The sequence below is a fragment of the Mustela putorius genome, unplaced genomic scaffold (genome assembly GCF_011764305.1).
Source record: "Mustela putorius furo isolate JIRA1106 unplaced genomic scaffold, ASM1176430v1.1 tig00003850_pilon_pilon_pilon, whole genome shotgun sequence".
Classification (NCBI taxonomy): Eukaryota; Metazoa; Chordata; class Mammalia; order Carnivora; family Mustelidae; genus Mustela; species Mustela putorius.
The window spans coordinates 13,205,334-13,219,903 of record NW_025422002.1 but is presented as its reverse complement, the minus strand read 5'-3'; the positions used below and the strand labels follow the sequence as shown (position 1 = coordinate 13,219,903).

Here is a 14,570-nt window from a genome sequence, read left to right as displayed (position 1 = left end):
ACTAACAAATTGAACATAACAATGTATATAAAGAATATATCATGACCAAATATAGTTTGTATCAGGAATGCAGTACTAGTTTAGTATTTGAAAATTAAACAATATAATTCACAATATTGACAACCCAAATAAAGCCATATTTCATTTGATACAGGAAAAGCATTTGACAAAACTTATTAACCATTCATTATTTGAAACTCTCAGCAAACTAGGAGTAGAAGGAAATCTCTTCAACTGATTAGGCATCTAACAAAAAAAATTTTTAGCTGCAACTGACATCATACATAATGGTTAACCCTGAATCGTTACATTTTAAAAGTGGGTAGAAGGCAAGGATGTCCTCTCTGACCACTACTATTTTAACATTGTACTTGAAGTGCTAGCCAGTACAGTTAGGCAAGAAAAATAAATAAAAGGCATACAGATGGAAAAAGAAGAAATAAAACTGTCTATGCTCATAGCTACGGCACTGCTTACATAGAAAATCCCAAGGAATCCAGAAAAAAATTCTAAAAACTAATAAGTGAGTTTAGCAAGATCTAAAGAGAACAGTGCCAACCCACACAAAACAATTGAGCTTTTATATACTTGCAGTGAACAGTTGGCGTCAAGAGAAAAATACTGAAGTATAAGTATAAAAATCATATTGCAGGATTTCTATGCTGAAATTGTAAAACACTGATGAAAGAAATTAAAGATAAAAAAATACAGAGATATATTCATGGATTGGAGGACTCAGCATTCTAAAAATGTCATTTCTGTCCAGTTTCATAGATTTATACAATTCCAGTAAAAAAATCTTAGCAAAATTTTTTTGTAATTATAGACAAGATTATCTCAAATTTATATGAAAAGGCAGAGGAACTAGAGTAGACAAATCAATTTTGTGAAAGAAGGTTAAGCTGAGTGAATTAATCCTATCCAGTTTCAAGATTTATCACAAAGCTACAGTAATCAAGATGGTATCACATTGGCAAAAGGATAGATTGCTGGAACAGAATAGGAAGTCCAAAAATAGAACCACTAAATATCACCAATTCATTTTTCATTAAAATGCAAAGATAATTCAATGGAAAGTCGCTAGTGTTTTAAAAAAGATTTTGGACAAATTTGACATCCACATGCAAAAATATGAGCCTCTATGTAGATCTTACACTTTATATAAAAATTAACTCAAAATAATTCATAAATCCATCTGTAAAACATAAAACCTTCATAGGAATACATAGAAAAGGATGAGGCAAAATGTTTTTAAGTATGACACCTTAAGTGCAATTCATAACATTAAAAAATAAAAAGGAATTTAACAAAATTTTTTAAAAAATTTGTTTTAATGATGAAAAACACTATTAAGAGAGTGAGAAGGCATGCTATAGCCTGGAAGGAAATTTTGCAGATCGCATATCTGACAAAGACCATATATTCAGAGTATATTTTTAAAACTGTCAAAACTGACCAGGAATAAAACAACCCATTTGAAAAATTGTTGAATTTGAATATCTTAAATAGTCTGTTTACCAAAGAAGATGTATGGTGGTAAATAAATAAATGAAAAATATTTAGCATTATTAGCTCTTAGGGAAATGCAAATTAAAACCAGGATGAGATACTACTGGTCTAATGGCACAAATGAAAACTGACCATTTCAGATACTGACAAGGACACAGGCAAATAACCCTAATGCATTGTTTATAGGAAAGGAAAAAGGTACATCTACTCTGGAAAACATTTTGGTGATTTTCTTTTTAAGTTAAATGTATGCTTAACATATGACCCAACAATTCCATTCCCAGGTTTTTAACCTATAGAAGTGAAAACTTACATTTCCACAAAATTCTTCATGCCACTGTTTAGAGCAGCTCTATTCATAATTGCCAAGAAGTAGAAACCATCCAAATGCCCTTCAGCAAGTGAATGGATAAACAAACTGTGGCATATCCATATAGTGGACTACTACTCAACAATAAAAAGAAATAGCTATTGATACATACAGTATCCTGGATGTGTGTCACAGACGTTGTGCTGAGTAAAAGAAATCATCTCAAAAGTTATATACTAGGGCACCTGGGTGGCTCAGTGGGTTAAGCCGCTGCCTTCATTTCAGGTCATGATCTCAGGGTCCTGGGATCGAGTCCTGCATCAGGCTCTCTGCTATCCTGGATGTGTGTCACAGATGTTGTGCTGAGTAAAAGAAATCATCTCAAAAGTTATATACTAGGGCACCTGGGTGGCTCAGTGGGTTAAGCCGCTGCCTTCATTTCAGGTCATGATCTCAGGGTCCTGGGATCGAGTCCTGCATCAGGCTCTCTGCTCAGCAGGGAGCCTGCTTCCCGCCTCTCCGTCTACTTGTGATTTCTCTCTGTCAAATAAATAAATAAAATCTTAAAAAAAAAAAAGTTATATACTATATGATTCTGTTGATATCACATTCTCAAAAAAGAAAAAATCATGGTGAAAAGAATGGATTATGCATTAGTGATGGGGTTAGGTGTGACTATACAAGGGAGCCATTTATTTATTTATTTATTTATTTATGGTGTATAACTGACATACAGTGTTACATTAGTTTCAGGTGTACAGCATATTGATTCGACAGTTCTTTACAATACTCAGTGCTCACTGTGATAAGTGCAGTCACCATTTGTTACCCTTCAATTTTTACAGTATCATTGACTATATTTCCTATACTGTACTTCTCATCTCGGTGACTTATTTTATTTATTTTTTTAAAGTAGGGTTTTTTTTGTTTTTTTAAGATTTTATTTATATATTTGACAGAGATCACAAGTAGGCAGAGAGGCAGGCAGAGAGAGAGAGGAGGAAGCAGACTCCCTGCTGAGCAGAGAGCCCGATGCGGGACTAGATCCCAGGACCCTGAGATCATGACCTGAGCTGAAGGCAGCGGCTTAACCCACTGAGCCACCCAGGCGCCCTCTGTGACTTATTTTATAACAGGAACTTTGTACCCCTTAATCTGTTTCACACACACACACCCCAACCCCGCCACTACCTCATCTCTGGCAACCACTGGTTTGTTCTCTAAGAGTATTTTAAGAGTCTGTTTGGTTTTTTGGGTTTTGTTGTTGTTGTTCATTTTGGTTTTTATATTCCACATATAAGTGAAATCATATGATATTTGTCTGATTTATTTCATTTAACAAAATTCCCTCTAGGTCCATCCATGTTGTCGCAAATGGCAGGATTTTGTACTTTTTTTAATGGTTAATATCCCACTGTATTTATGTACCATATCTTCTTTATCTATTTGTTGATCATTTAACACTTGGATGGCTTCCCTATGTTGGCTATTGTTAATAATGCTGCAGTGAACATAGGGGTACATATATCTGTTTGAATTAGTATTTTTGTTTTCTTTAGGTTCCAGTAGTGGAATTACTAGATCATATGGTAATTCTGTTTTTGTTTTTGTTTTTTTAGGATTTTTATTTATTTATTTGAGGGGGGTGGAGGAGCAGAGGGAGAGGAACAAGCAGACTCTGCACTGAGTGCAGAGCCTTACACAGAGCTTGACCCCATAGCCCTGAGCCAAAATCAAGAGTCAGAGGCTCAAACAGCTAAGCCACCCAGGAACCTCCTTAGTTCTATTTATAATACTGTTTTCCACAGTGGTAATACCAGTTTACACACTGCCAGCCTCCTCCCCCCCCCCCCGCTCCGCCCCACTACAGTAAATAAGGGTTTCCTTTTCTCCACATCCTCACCCGCACTTATTCCTTTTTCATCACTAGCCATTCTGACTGTTTTAAGGTGGTATTTCGTTGTGGTTTTGATTTGCTTTCCCCAGTGATTAGTAATGCTGAACATTTTTCACAAGGGAGTCTTTTAGAGCAATGGAATTGCTCTTTATTCTGATTATGCTGATCGTTACGTGAATCTATGCCTGTTTTAATATTCGTAGAACTGTACATATGTCTGAAAAGTTAATTTTATAGTGCTAATTTAAAACATTTTTAAAAAGCTTAATGGCATAAAGTGACAACTTATTTATATGTAATGATTATGTGGACTGACCACGTGGTTCTTCTGCTTTCCTTTGTGTTGACTGGAATATTGAGATGCCCAGAAGGTCCAAATGGCCTCACTCACATGACTAGTAATATGTATTAGCCATTGGCTTAGAATTTAGCTCTGGCATTTGTCCAGCAACCTTGATTCTTCCATTCTTAGTATTCTATATGGCTGGTTGGGCTTTTTTGCAGAATGGCCAGTGGGTTCCATGGAGTGTTCAAAAGAACAGTCTCCAGTTTCCAAGCACTTAACAGGTCTCTGCATCATGCTGACTAAAGCCCCATTTGCTGTACTAGTCCTGTCACCAAACCCAGATTTGGCGTAGGAAGGTACAGGGCATTAATATGAGGAGTGCTGGCTCATTAGGGGCCTCCAAATTAATGTCTTTCACACATGGTGAGTGCTTTTTGTTTTATTTAAAAAACAAAAAACCTTTCCTTCCAGATTATCCATACTCCTTCAACAAAAACATTGAGACTCCAGTATCTAAGAGGGAGAAATTAAAGATGGTCTGTTACTTAAAAAAATGTAAACTGTGATTGAAGTATGTTGAAAGTGTGCTGTTTTCCTTTAAGTGTCAACAATTATAGACCCACATCTTTTTAGAAGAGATTTTATTTATTTATTTACTTATTTACTTACTTATATGAAAGCACACGCATGCACGAGTGGGGGGTGGGGCAGAGGGAGAAGGAGACTCCTTGCTGAGCAGGGAGCCTGATGGGGGCTTGATCCCAGGACCCTGAGATCATGACCTGAGCTGAAGGCAGCTGTTGAGCTGACTGAGCCACCCAGGTGCCCTCTAGACCCACATCTTGAGAGAGATTTGAATTTGTTCTTTGTGTACCCAATTACTTTCCCCCATAACTCTATCATTAATTGACTCTCCGTATAGGGAATGGGGCTCCAAAAGCACTCACAAGAAGGATGCTGGGAGTGGATCTTAAAAGTTCTCATCAGAAGGAAAATTTTTTTGTAACCATACATGGTTATGGATGTTAATTAACTTACTGTGATAATCATTTTGCAACATATCCATATATCAGATTATTGTGTTATATACCTAGAACTAATACAATGTTATATGTATTGATTATATCAGTTTTAAAAAAACACAAAAGAGCTCACATAGCACTGCAGACAACCTTGGGATTAATTTTGGGGATAGAAAGGAACCTTTTTGAACACATAGTCAGATAGCATCCGAAGAAGTAATTTGTCCAAAACAAAAAGCTTCCATGAGGTTTTTATGTAGTGAAGATATAAGGCACAAATACTAAACCAGAAACAGCCTACAAAATGAGTATTGCAGAAATTGAGGGTGCTTTTGTTTTTTGCTCATTTCTTTATTCCTTTGTTTTTAAGCAGTGGTAAACACAAGAAATCAGATTACTATGGAGTGAATGCATGAAGTAGGAACAAGATGGTAAGAGGACAATAGCATGGTGTAGTAGAAAGAACATAAACAGAGAAGTAGAAGAGATGGATTCTAGATCTGATCTGGCCACTACCGCACCCTTCACTTCTTTCAGTATCTTGGCTTTCATACCACAAATGAGGTGTTTGATCTGAATAGTGCTTCATAACATCCCTAGAAGGCTTTAGAGACCAGGCTCTCTGATGGAGATGTATGACTTGCAAGGGAGGGGAGAAGTCAGTACAATTCTTGTTTCCACAATATAAATTACAGAAATCAAAACGAAGATTCTAGGCTGGGGAGAGTACATAGTATATAGAATGAGAAGGTACTGAAGAGGGGTGTGAGTTTTTACAAAATGTTGAGAAATATTGTAGTCTAGAAAATGCAAGTGATCTCTAATGTCAGTAGCAAGCAAGACTTGTTCATATTATTCACTGTTTCCTCCCTAAATGCCAGAAACAGGGCCTGGCACATGGTAATACTTATTTAATAAATTAATACAGGATCCATCTCTCCTCTCAAAAAATTTTGTTTTGGACTTTGGAGAGTAATTTAGGGGTGTAACAGTTTCATCCCTTTTTTAGTCACATATTTCCTTTGTAGATGAGGTATGAATGCTGAACTTCTTTTGTCCCCCTACTAATGGACTATTCATTTTTGGCCTAAAGGCTGAAGCTATATAGTGCTATATCTGTACAGGTTTATATAACTTATCAGATTCTTCCTTCTGTCCCTGTTCTGGTTCATAGAAGGAAATAAAAAACATTAGTTCATGTCTCCTAGCTTCACGGTGGAATAAAAAGCCACCAAAGAAATGTTTTATTGCCCTCTCAAATGTATTTTCTGTTGACTTTCTGTTTAGATCATAAGAAAAAAGCTCAGAACTCCAAAACATACAATTATTCCTTTTCAATTGATAATGACCTCTCTGGGCACTTCCCTGTATATCCTATAACAGGAATCAAAATTTCCTTCAACAGTCTAGATATCAACACAAAACCTCATGTTCAAAGTAAATTGTTCTTTCGGAAATCCCTGTAAAATTATCTAAAGCAAAATTTTATTAATATGGAAAGCTGAATATCCAGTATTTTAAAACCACCTCTTCTGAAACTATCCAGTAATAGTTTCTCCTATTTGGTGATTTTTTTTTAATTTTTTTTTTTAAGATTTTATTTATTTATTTGACAGAGAGATCACAAATAGGCAGAGAGTAGCAGGCTGAGAGAAGGAGAAGCAGGCTCCTTACTGAGCAGAGAGCCCGATGCGGGGCTCGATCCCAGGACCCTGGGACCATGACCTGAGCCGAAGGCAGAGGCTTAACCCTCTGAGCCACCCAGGTGCCCTGGTGATTATTTTTAATCAACTTATTTTTTAAGTTTCCTAAACTTAGTAAGATGTTGAATTACATCTTAAGTACAATTCTTAATGAATGGAAAAATTGTATTAGAAATGGTAAGATCACCTATTAGGTGTTCAGGTACAAGTATACATCCAAAAAAAACCTTGATTGGAAACCTAGAAACCTATAAATAATCAAATCTGGTATATCTCCTTTTTAAGTCCAATATTGGTGACCTAATACTTACAAAATTAAAACTAGTGTATCTTGTAAGTGAAAAGCCTTTATATCTTTCTTCCTTACCCTCCCACCCTACTCGCATTATGTATTTGTTAATACCTGTTTTTTGCTCCCTCAGTGGATGTCAGATAACATGCCATAGGTACTTGACTTAAGTTGTTTTGTGTGGACTATTTTAATAGTCTCCTAAGCACTCTCCCATGCCCCAGCCCTCATTTAACTCCAGCATTGTCTGTTCTTTACTCTGAGTGATCCTGTTAAAACCTAAAATCTTTCCTAACTCTGCTCAAGACTCCCATTGACTTCCTTACAGTAGCCTACAGTGTCATACACAGTCCGCTTTCATCCACCAACCCTTTCTGTCCTTATTTTCTATTTTACCTCCCTTAGTTTCAGCCTCTCTTAGTCTCATCCTCCTTGGCAATCTTTGTGCACACCAAATCCATTCCTGCCTCAAGGCCTTTGAACTTGGTGTCTCTCCCTGGACTACCTTTCCCCAGATATCTGCATATTTGCATTCAGATCTCTGGTCAGATGTTATTTTATCAGAGAGGCCCGTCATCCTCTGTCCTGTTTATACTGCTCTATTTTTCTTCATACCACTCATCACCAATGGATATATATTTATTATATTTGTTTATTGTCTATCTTCCCCAGCTAGCATGGAGGCATATGTTTGTTCTTTGATGCTTTTCCAGAACAGTGCCTCAAGTATTTGAATGAACAGCTCAGTTTAAGTTCTACCTCTTTCTTTGAAACTTTTCTCCAACCTACAGTGATTCACTTTTCTATTGTGGGTGCTCATATTCTGTCTCTACTGATTCCTTAAATATAGAATTCTTATTGTAAACATAATTTGCGTAATAGGTAAGAGTGTGGAGTGAGAATTGTATATGTAGTTTAAATCCTAGCCTTAGCCATTTAAGTCTGAGCAAGTTATTAACCTTCCCGCTTTTCCATTTCTATTCCTGTAAAATGGCAGTAATGGGTAGTTCAAATGAATGGAACACAGAGGAGATAAAATGGGAAAAGCAGGAAGAGACCTAATCATCAGGATCATTATGTGGCATGCCTGGCTGTTTGTTTGTTTTTTATGTAAGTAACAGAGAGTTTTGAAAGACTTTTTTTTAAGCAGTAGTATGCCATAAGGTAAATTTTCAACTTACTTAAAATTTTAGTTTAATGGGGCACCTGGCTGGGTCAGTCCATAGAGCATGTGACTCTTGATCTCGGGATTGTGAGTTCAAGCCCCACGTTGGGCATGCAGCCCACTTTAAAAAAAATTAAATTCTAACTTCGTTTAATCTATGCTAATACTGAACTGTTGAAGAACTTAATTTACCTTGTGGTAGTACTTTAATACAGTTTTGTTTTGTCTCTGTATCCTGTGTTTACTGCTATTTCCTGGCTAAATTTTATTTATTAAACAATTGGGTCACTTCTGGTCTGGAGTAGAACTTTTATAATGTAAGGGAGACCACAAAATTTAAAGGATTATATGTGCACTGTCTCATATTTTCTCTTGGCAGAAATACCATGTTCTGGCTCCTTTTCCTGCATAAGACTTTTTTTTAGTATTCCCCTTATTTCAGGGTAGAATTTCTAACAGTACACTTACATGGATTCTTGGTGACCTAAAGAAAAACAATAATGTTCATTAGGTTTGTGCAACCTTTGCCTTCTGGATATGTGTGAGAAATGAGATTATTTACCTTATCTTCAATTTTGGTGTATATGCATTACCAAAAATATATTTTCAAGATATTTTCCCTGCTCTATTGTAAAATCACAGAGAAGGTTTGGGACTTCTCACCTAGGTCACAGTGTCCAGAAGACTGTGCCTCAACCCAGACCAAGATCAATATAATATTAGTGATATAAATCAAATCAACCAATAGCTCTTCAAGTTTCCCACTTCCTGTTCGTCTCCTCCAGATACAAAATAGGTTTAAGGAGCAAAGTTCTTTCCTACCTTTTAATATTTTGAGCTGCCTGTGTTTAGGATTCAAGTATTTTTGGTGCTTATTGCTTAACTGGGCTGAAGATTATCTCATGTGACAGCATAGATCTCTTGTTTTAGAATTGCCATTACTTTCTAGAACAGCCACTCTGTACAGCTGCCAACATGCCCTGGATCCTTTTGCTTCATATTACAGTGATACTGCTTTGTCAGGGTAGAATTCAGCCTCACAGGGCTGGAGTCAGTCTCTGCTGACCTCATGCCACAGTACAGCATGTTCAAATCTGGGAGAAACCCGAGGGTTATTCGGCATATTCCTCCTCTTTCTCCCTTACAAGCATGGAACCCTCACTCTCCTCGGAAACCGTATGTTGTATATGTGTGTGTATCTGTCTTTTTTTTTAAAAAACTCTTCCTTAATCCTATAATTCTACAGCTTTAAGTGGGGGCTGGTTGAATAGATAGACACAGGAAATGCTTTGAGCTGCTGAAACTCAGCATTTTTCAGTAGTAGATCTCAGCCATGGGCATTTGCTATTTTTGGACTGATTTGTGTGAGGTTGCAATAATCAAGAAGCATGTTATGTGTTTCCCAGTTGTTCATTTTGCCCAAAGCTATTTGGGCGGAATGTACAGAGCACTCTTTTGACGGTGTGGGCATGCTCAGATCATACTGGAGTGTTCCGACTCCTGTGTGATGGGCTGCTTCAGTGCAGAGTAAATGTCAGCCTCACTCTCTCAGGCAGAAAAGTTATCAGAAAATAAGTGTTTCCTTCAGTGAACAAGAGAGTTCATTTGCCTTTGGCAGCTTAGGAAAAGCTTGGGTTAAATTTGAAGATGCTAGGCATGCATAACAAATAAGAACTTGGATTAGATCCATTTGAAATATTTCTCACATTAAAAACAAAGGTTCTTATCATTCAGCTACTTGTTTTCACTGTATTTTTCCCAAAGACTTGGCAATTTTCCTAATTGTAAAGCAGTGTGCACGTATCTCAGTGCTAAAGTTTATGTCTTCAGATCAGAAGAACAAATTTCTGAAATACAACTGGATAGGAAGATGATCCAGCTTTATGCAACACAACCCCCATTTTCACATTTGTTCTGTAATCTTCAGTAGAAAACTTGGTCAGATCTTGATTTTACCGTGATTTTTTGAATTGGTTCTATAAATGAGCCAATAAATGGTATATCTATTTTCTAAGAGATAATACTAAAGCAAAACAGATTTTTTTATAGTTTTACCTGATTTTAAAATGGATATACATTAATACTATTTGCCCTTGAGCCATTGGATTTAAGGTCCAGATTTTTTACTCTGAAATTTGATATTAAATTACTCTCTTATGATTTATGGATAATAATTTAAATACTGCCTTCATTAGGAGATTTGTGGCTCTGCTTTGTACCCTTTTTTTTTCTGTTTGTTCTGTATCTTGGATTTTAAAACCTTGGCACATCTCTGTTTGTTCTGGGGTTATAAAAGGTCAGTTTACTTATCTGTGTTTTATTAAGAATGCTAGCTCAGGTTGAATGGTTTGGTCAAAAAGAAAGAATTCGTGGGAGAGCCCTCAAAGGATAGGAGGTGGAGACTGGTAGTAAAACAGAAATTAACTCTTTTCCCCCCTACTGACAGTCGACAGGGAGGTGGGGAACATGAAATATAATTTAAACATTCTTAATTGATTTTCTCCATGGTTGTATTAATTCATAAGTGGAGAAAATTTGCTTAAAAGATTGTAGATGAAACTTTTCTTGCTTCCCTCCCCATGTCTCCCTCTCACTTAACAAACTATTCATTGACTCTGGTGAACTAAAATGCTGTCATTGAAACAATGATTTAAAATATTCAAAAATGAAATACTTGCTCTGCATCTCTAATTCTTAATATGACTATGTGGGTACATCAAACTGCTATAGATTGGGGTTCATATATGTCCTCCTTACATGAGATTGTAACATGCTTTGTTAAGAGTTCATTCTAAACTACAGAATGAATATTTTGAAGGAAGATTTGAGGGAGAAATGCTTCTGACTTTAGGTAATAAATGGAGAATTTTAGAAAGCGGGACAATGTTGAACTTTAACATCTGTTTTTTAAATGAGATTACAGTATCTCCAGATTTGATGAGTTTTAAAGACGAATAATTCCATTTTTCCTTTCTTAATAACCCTGCATCACCACACATCTGTATGTTTAACTCATATATGTAATGGAGAAAGTCCAGACAATCCCTTACCAGTGTTGATGTTGCTTAAGTTTTCTGTACAAATGCCCAGAATTTATAATGGCAATTCAGAACATACATGTGTAATCACTTGGTCATATATAGATGCTTTACCTTGTAAACAAGTGTTATTTACATTGAGCTGTCACTGTATCAAACTGAGCTTTTAATTTTTTTTTCCTTAAAGAGTTTATTTATTTATTTATTTGACACAGAGAGAGACAGCGAGAACAAAGACAAAAGCAGGAGGAGTGGGAGAGGGAGAAGCAGGCTTCCCGCCCAGCAGGGAGCCCGATGTGGGGCTCAATCCCAGGACCCTGGGATCAGAACCTGAGCCAAAGACAGACAGTTAATGACTGAGCCACCCAGGGGCTCCAAACAGTGAACTTTTAAAAGATAAAATAAAACTCCTCTCACATTTGAACCTTACATTCTAGTTGGGGAAGATGACAACACATAGTAAACACAATAAGTAAACTGTGGTGTATGTTAGAGAAGGATGGGCTATAAAAACAATAAAAGTGGGTAAGTGAGATTAGAAGGGCTGGGGGTAGACTGCTATTTTTAAAAAGATAGTAAGTGTAAGCCTCATTAAAAAAGAGACATTGAGGAAGGGCTTAAAAGGAATAAGCAGGTTAGCCATACAACTGTCTGAGAAGTGAGCATTCCCAGTAGAGGGTACAGCCAGAACAAAAGCAGGAGTGTTCCTGATTATATACAAAGAATGGAAGGGAAGTTGGTATAACTAGAACAAGAGGGAAGAAAGAGTGGTAGGATTTGGGGTGTCAAAGATGTAATAAGAGTTTCTCAGTTGTCTATTACTGTAAAACCACTCCAAAACTGAGTGACTTAAAACAACTATTTTATTTGCTCACAGTTCTGTGAGTCAGCTATTTGGGCTGGGATTAGTTGGATGGTTTTGTGCTGGTCTTCCGTGGAAGCCAGTATCATTGCTGGGTGGCTTGGATGGAGCTGGTGGTCTAAGATGGTCCCCCTTACGTGCCTTATAATTGGTTCTGGCTGTTAGTGGAGACTGTCTCCTTGTGGTACAAGGATTTTAGCCTGCACGGTTGTAAGGATGGACTTTTCATTAACTGAGATGTAAAGCCTACTGGGGATCCCAGTGCAGCAAGAGCAAGCCTCGATATACAAACACATTTCAAGTCTCTGTTGTGCCACATTTGATGTTTCATTTGGCTGAAGCCAAGTCCATGACCAAACCCAGTGTCACAGGATGGAGAAATTGATTCCACTTTTTGATGGAAGGCATGAGAAAGTCAAATTGTAAAGAGAAAGGCCAGATCAGAAATCCCCTTGAAGCCATTTTTAAGGACTAGCTTTCTCTTTGAATGTAAAAGCAATACAATGAAGAATTTTAAGCAGAGAAGTGACATGATTTGACTTTTATTTTTAAAGGGTCGTTCTGGCTTAGTACTGAGAATAGATTATACGGTGGCCAGGGAGACCAGTAAGGAGGCCATTCTAGTAACCCAGACAAGATAATGATCATGGCTCAGACTAAAATAGCAGAAGTGAAGATAATAAGAAGTGGTTGGATTTGGGATGTATTTTGAATGTACAGCCAACTGAATTTTCTGGTGGTTTGGATGTAAGTTACGAAAGAGAAATTGATGCCTACAAGGATTTTAGCCTCAATGGCTGGAAGAATGGATTTGTCATAACGAGATATAAAGTCTGCTGGTGGGGCAGGTTTTGTGGGAAAGAGCAAGAGTTAAGTCTGAGATGTCCGTTTGATGTCTGAGAATGACTATATGAGTCTGGAATTTAGGAGGTCTGAGCTGAAAATATAATTGAAGGAGGTATATCAAATTTAGATGGTATTTAAAGTTAAGAGACTAGATGAAGTTAACAAGAGAGGGAATGAATGTAAATACAGGAGCGTAGAGGAACAAGAACTAAGCCCTGAATAATCCTATTTGAGAAGAGCAGGAGGAGGAATAGTGGCCCATGATGAATAAGAAAAATCGAGGATTCTTCATAGGGGGAGAGAAACAGCAGCTCTGTCAAATGATGCTGATAGGTCAAGTAAGGTAAGGACTAAGAGCTCACCTTTGGATATAGTAATGTAGGGATAATTGGTCATCTTCCCAAACATTTTTTTGGTAGAATGATGAGGTTGAAACAAGTTGAGTAAGTTTGAGAATGGAAAGAGAGGAATTTGGAGACTAAATTTTAGACCATTTTAATGCGTTTTACTTCAATAGGGAGCAGAGAACTGGTAGAGGAAATGGGATCAAAAAGAAGGTTATGGTGGGAGATAGGAAAAATCATGTTGATGGGAAAAACTCAGTAGAAAGGGAAAATTGGTCCATTTTTTAATTTTATTTAATAAACTTACATGTGCAGGCACTATTCAAACCACTTTACAAATATTAACTCACCTGCTATAAGAATGAAACAGTGACTGACCATTCAGTAAAAAGTATTGTGCTTGGTGGTCTCAGGAGTTCAGTAATGCATAAGACACATCTTTGACTTAAGGACTTAATGGTCTGTATTAGAAAATATGAAAACCTGCAAAAATAATTAAAAATAGGAAGATGATACAAAATAGAAAAGCTGTATTGTTTACAAGTTTAGAAAAGGGAGAGTATTTTCAGCCGGGGAATAAGGAGTGTCCATAATTTGATTCCAGTTAAATAACAGTGGGCCTTTAAACTAAAGGTAGGGTTCATTTGGACTTCAGTTTATATATTGTTACCTTGAGCATGGACAGGAATGTGTGTTGTAAGGTAGACTGGGGACAGGGTTTGAGGTAGGAGGGAAAACATTTTCTCTTCAATATATATTTTCAAGAGGGCAGAAAATACAACCATAGAGAACTCCCTTCTCTATTGCCATAATTGTCATCTTCATGTTTATATTTCTAATCCCCATATGTAGGGGGGAAGGCGGTAGGAGAGGGATACATGTGTGAGTGTACATGTGCAAACTGCCTTTGCATCTACCTAAAATACAAGAAGTCTTCTATTAGTCCTCTATTTGACTCTATTAGATATATTTAGGAGCTTATCTTGGATTTTAATATAGTTTGGGGAACAATCCAGATTACTGTTTTCAGATAAGTAAAATAGGAAAATTTGAGATGTGTAAGCCCAGGAAATATGGTTAGAATATGTCCTTTAATTCTCATTTGCTCTTCATGAAAAGTGTAGTGGTTGTTGGAAGTCTGAGGAAGTCTGTGTATAAGTAGAGAATACAGACTGTTCAGATTGATACCTGGGTGGAAGAAAGTATTTTATATTTGGTGGAAACCTGTGAGGAAAAGTTTATAGAGAATCATTTCTGGAGAGTGTAGAAGCTTAATTCAAGTTGGCTTTTTATTTCTGG

General features: G+C 36.8%; 1 protein-coding gene across 7 annotated transcripts in view; it reads left to right on the top strand.

Annotated features, from left to right (window-relative positions):
- The window catches only part of TMCC1 (transmembrane and coiled-coil domain family 1), a 253,470-nt gene that overhangs the window by 184,345 nt on the left and 54,555 nt on the right, over nt 1–14,570 (top strand). Inside the window, exon 1 of one of the 7 annotated variants that reach the window (XM_013054820.2) lies at nt 8,837–9,372. The exons of 5 other annotated variants lie outside the window; for them this stretch is intronic. In XM_013054820.2, the coding sequence (XP_012910274.1) occupies nt 9,331–9,372 (42 nt within the window). In that variant the 5' untranslated portion in view covers nt 8,837–9,330. Of the gene's footprint in view, nt 1–8,836; nt 9,373–14,570 lie in introns of those variants that run through there. One more of the 7 variants, XM_013054829.2, reaches the window with a different exon arrangement.